At 50.8% G+C, this 2,554-nt stretch overlaps 1 protein-coding gene across 1 annotated transcript; it reads right to left on the bottom strand.

The window, feature by feature from the left end:
• Positions 844-1,263, bottom strand: LOC109231884 (RNA-directed DNA polymerase homolog; the record flags this gene model as incomplete). Its single annotated transcript, XM_019397499.1, has 1 exon — positions 844-1,263. A coding segment is annotated over exon 1 (420 nt), but the record flags the coding sequence as incomplete, so codon positions are not given.

Here is a 2,554-nt window from a genome sequence, read left to right as displayed (position 1 = left end):
ATGTGGATCATCGAACTGCCGGGCCTTTATCTCCCCCAACAATGAAGACTGAGCAACCATACACGCAAGAACCCGGCTGGGCTCCGAAATGTCCAACCTCACTAGTCTGTTAGCCAAGGACTGAATGTCCCAAGCTAGTGGTCTCTCCTCTGCTGGAATGAATGCCAAGCTATCCATGCTCTCTGCCTTCCTGCTTAAGGCATCCGCGACCACGTTCGCCCTGCCCAGATGATAAAGAATGGTGATGTCATAATCCTTCAGTAACTCAAGCCACCTGTGCTGCCTCAAATTACGATCCCTCTACTTGAACAAATGCTGCAAGCTGTGATGATCAGTATAAACCTCGCATGACGCCCCATACAGGTAGTGCCACCTTTTAATAGCACGGACAATCGCCGCCAACTCCAGATCGTGCACAGGGTAATTCTTCTCAGGAATCTTCAACTGACGGGAGGCATATGCAATAACTCGCCCCTCCTGCATCAATACACAACCCAAGCCAACGCGCGAAGCGTCACAATATACTGTATACATTCCTGAACCGGAAGGCAACACAAGAACCGGTGCTGTAGTCAAGGCTGTCTTGAGTTTCTGGAAGCTCGCCTCACAATCATCGGACCAATGGAAAGGAGCACCCTTCTGGGTCAATCTAGTCAGAGGTGATGCAATAGATGAAAAGCCCTGCACGAACCGCCTGTAATAACCTGCTAACCCCAGGAAACTCCTGATCTCGATCACTGAAGTAGGGCGTGGCCAACTCTGAACTGCCTCAATCTTCTTGGGATCCACCTTAATACCCTCTCCTGACACAATATGCCCCAAGAATGCCAATGACTCTAGCCAAAACTCACACTTGGAGAACTTAGCATATAGCTTTTGCTCTCGCAAGGTCTGAAGCACTACTCTCAGATGCTGCTCGTGCTCCCCCAGGCTAAGTGAGTATATCAAGATGTCATCAATGAAGACGATGATGAAGGAATCAATATAAGGCCTAAACACCCTGTTCATCAAGTCCATGAATGCCGCTGGTGCATTAGTCAAGCCAAAGGACATCACCAGAAACTCATAATGGCCATATCTAGTCCGGAATGCAGTCTTCGGGACATCCGAGTCCCGAATCTTCAACTGATGGTAACCCGACCTCAAGTCGATCTTAGAGAACACCCTAGCACCCTGCAACTGGTCGAACAAATCATCGATACGAGGCAACGAGTAATTGTTCTTGATGGTGACTTTATTCAACTGGCAGTAATCAATGCACATCCGCATAGTCCCATCCTTCTTCTTCACAAATAACACTGGTGCACCCCATGGCGATACACTAGGCCTAACAAACCCTTTTGCTAACAACTCCTCAAGCTGCTCCTTTAACTCTTTCAACTCCTTAGGAGCCATACGGTACGGTGGGATAGATATAGGCTGGGTGCCTGGAGCCAAATCAATGCAGAAGTCAATATCACGATCCGGTGGCATGCCATGAAGATCAGATGGAAACACATCGACGAACTCTCGAACTACTGGAACTGAATCAATCGGCGGAGACTCTACGGTGGTATCCCGAACATAAGCCAAGTACGCCAAACACCCCTTCTCAACCATCTGCCGAGCCTTCAGGAAAGAGATAACCCAGCTAGATGTATCAACAGTGGAACCCTTCCACTCCAACCCTAGCAACCCTGGCATCGCTAAAGTAACAGTCTTGGCATGGCAATCTAGAATGGCGTGATATGGAGATAACCAATCTATGCCCAGGATGATCTCAAAGTCGATCATGTCAAGCAACAGGAGATCCGCTCTAGTCTCAAAACCACAGAATGTAACCACACAGGACCGGTAGACCCGGTCTACAACCACGGAATCGCCCACAAGAGTGGACACATGAATAGGAGTGCCCAAAGGTGCAGGTGGAATAACCAGGAAACGAGCAAACAGAGATGATACATATAAATAGGTGGACCCTGGATCAAACAATACCGAAGCATCCCTACCGCAGACGGAAATAGTACCTGTGATGACGGTATCTGAGGCCAATGCATCTGGCCTGGCTAGAAGAGCGTAGAATCCGGTTGGAGCGCCGGCTGGCTGGCCTCCACCTGACTGAGAAGTAGCTGGATGACCTCTCCCTGCCTGACCTCCACCTCTAGGACGGCCCCTACCAGCCTGCCCTCCACCTCTACGTGGCGGGGCAGCTGGTGCTAAAATCATCGGCTGCTAACCCTGCTGTACTGCATTGCCCCAAAGCCTGGGGCAGTACCTCCTCATATGACCAAGGTCCCCGCACTCGAAACAACCCCGCAGTGCGGCGACCTGCTACCCTGATGGCTGACCCTGATGGCCTGTAGACCCACTGGAAGAAGCCTGAATAGCCGGTGGACAGTATGAACTCTCCGGCATAGCACTGAAATAAGAATCCGAAGAACCCTGAGGACCTGAATACCCACCGGAGGAACCCTGAATAGCTGGTGGGCGATGAGAACTCTCTGGAATGGCACTAAAATAGGGACGCGCTGGAGCACCCCGAGCAGGTGGTGGTGCTGAATATGGGGCCTGCTGG

Source organism: Nicotiana attenuata, chromosome 8 (genome assembly GCF_001879085.1).
Source record: "Nicotiana attenuata strain UT chromosome 8, NIATTr2, whole genome shotgun sequence".
Taxonomy (NCBI): Eukaryota; Viridiplantae; Streptophyta; class Magnoliopsida; order Solanales; family Solanaceae; genus Nicotiana; species Nicotiana attenuata.
This window is presented reverse-complemented; position numbering and strand designations above follow the sequence as displayed.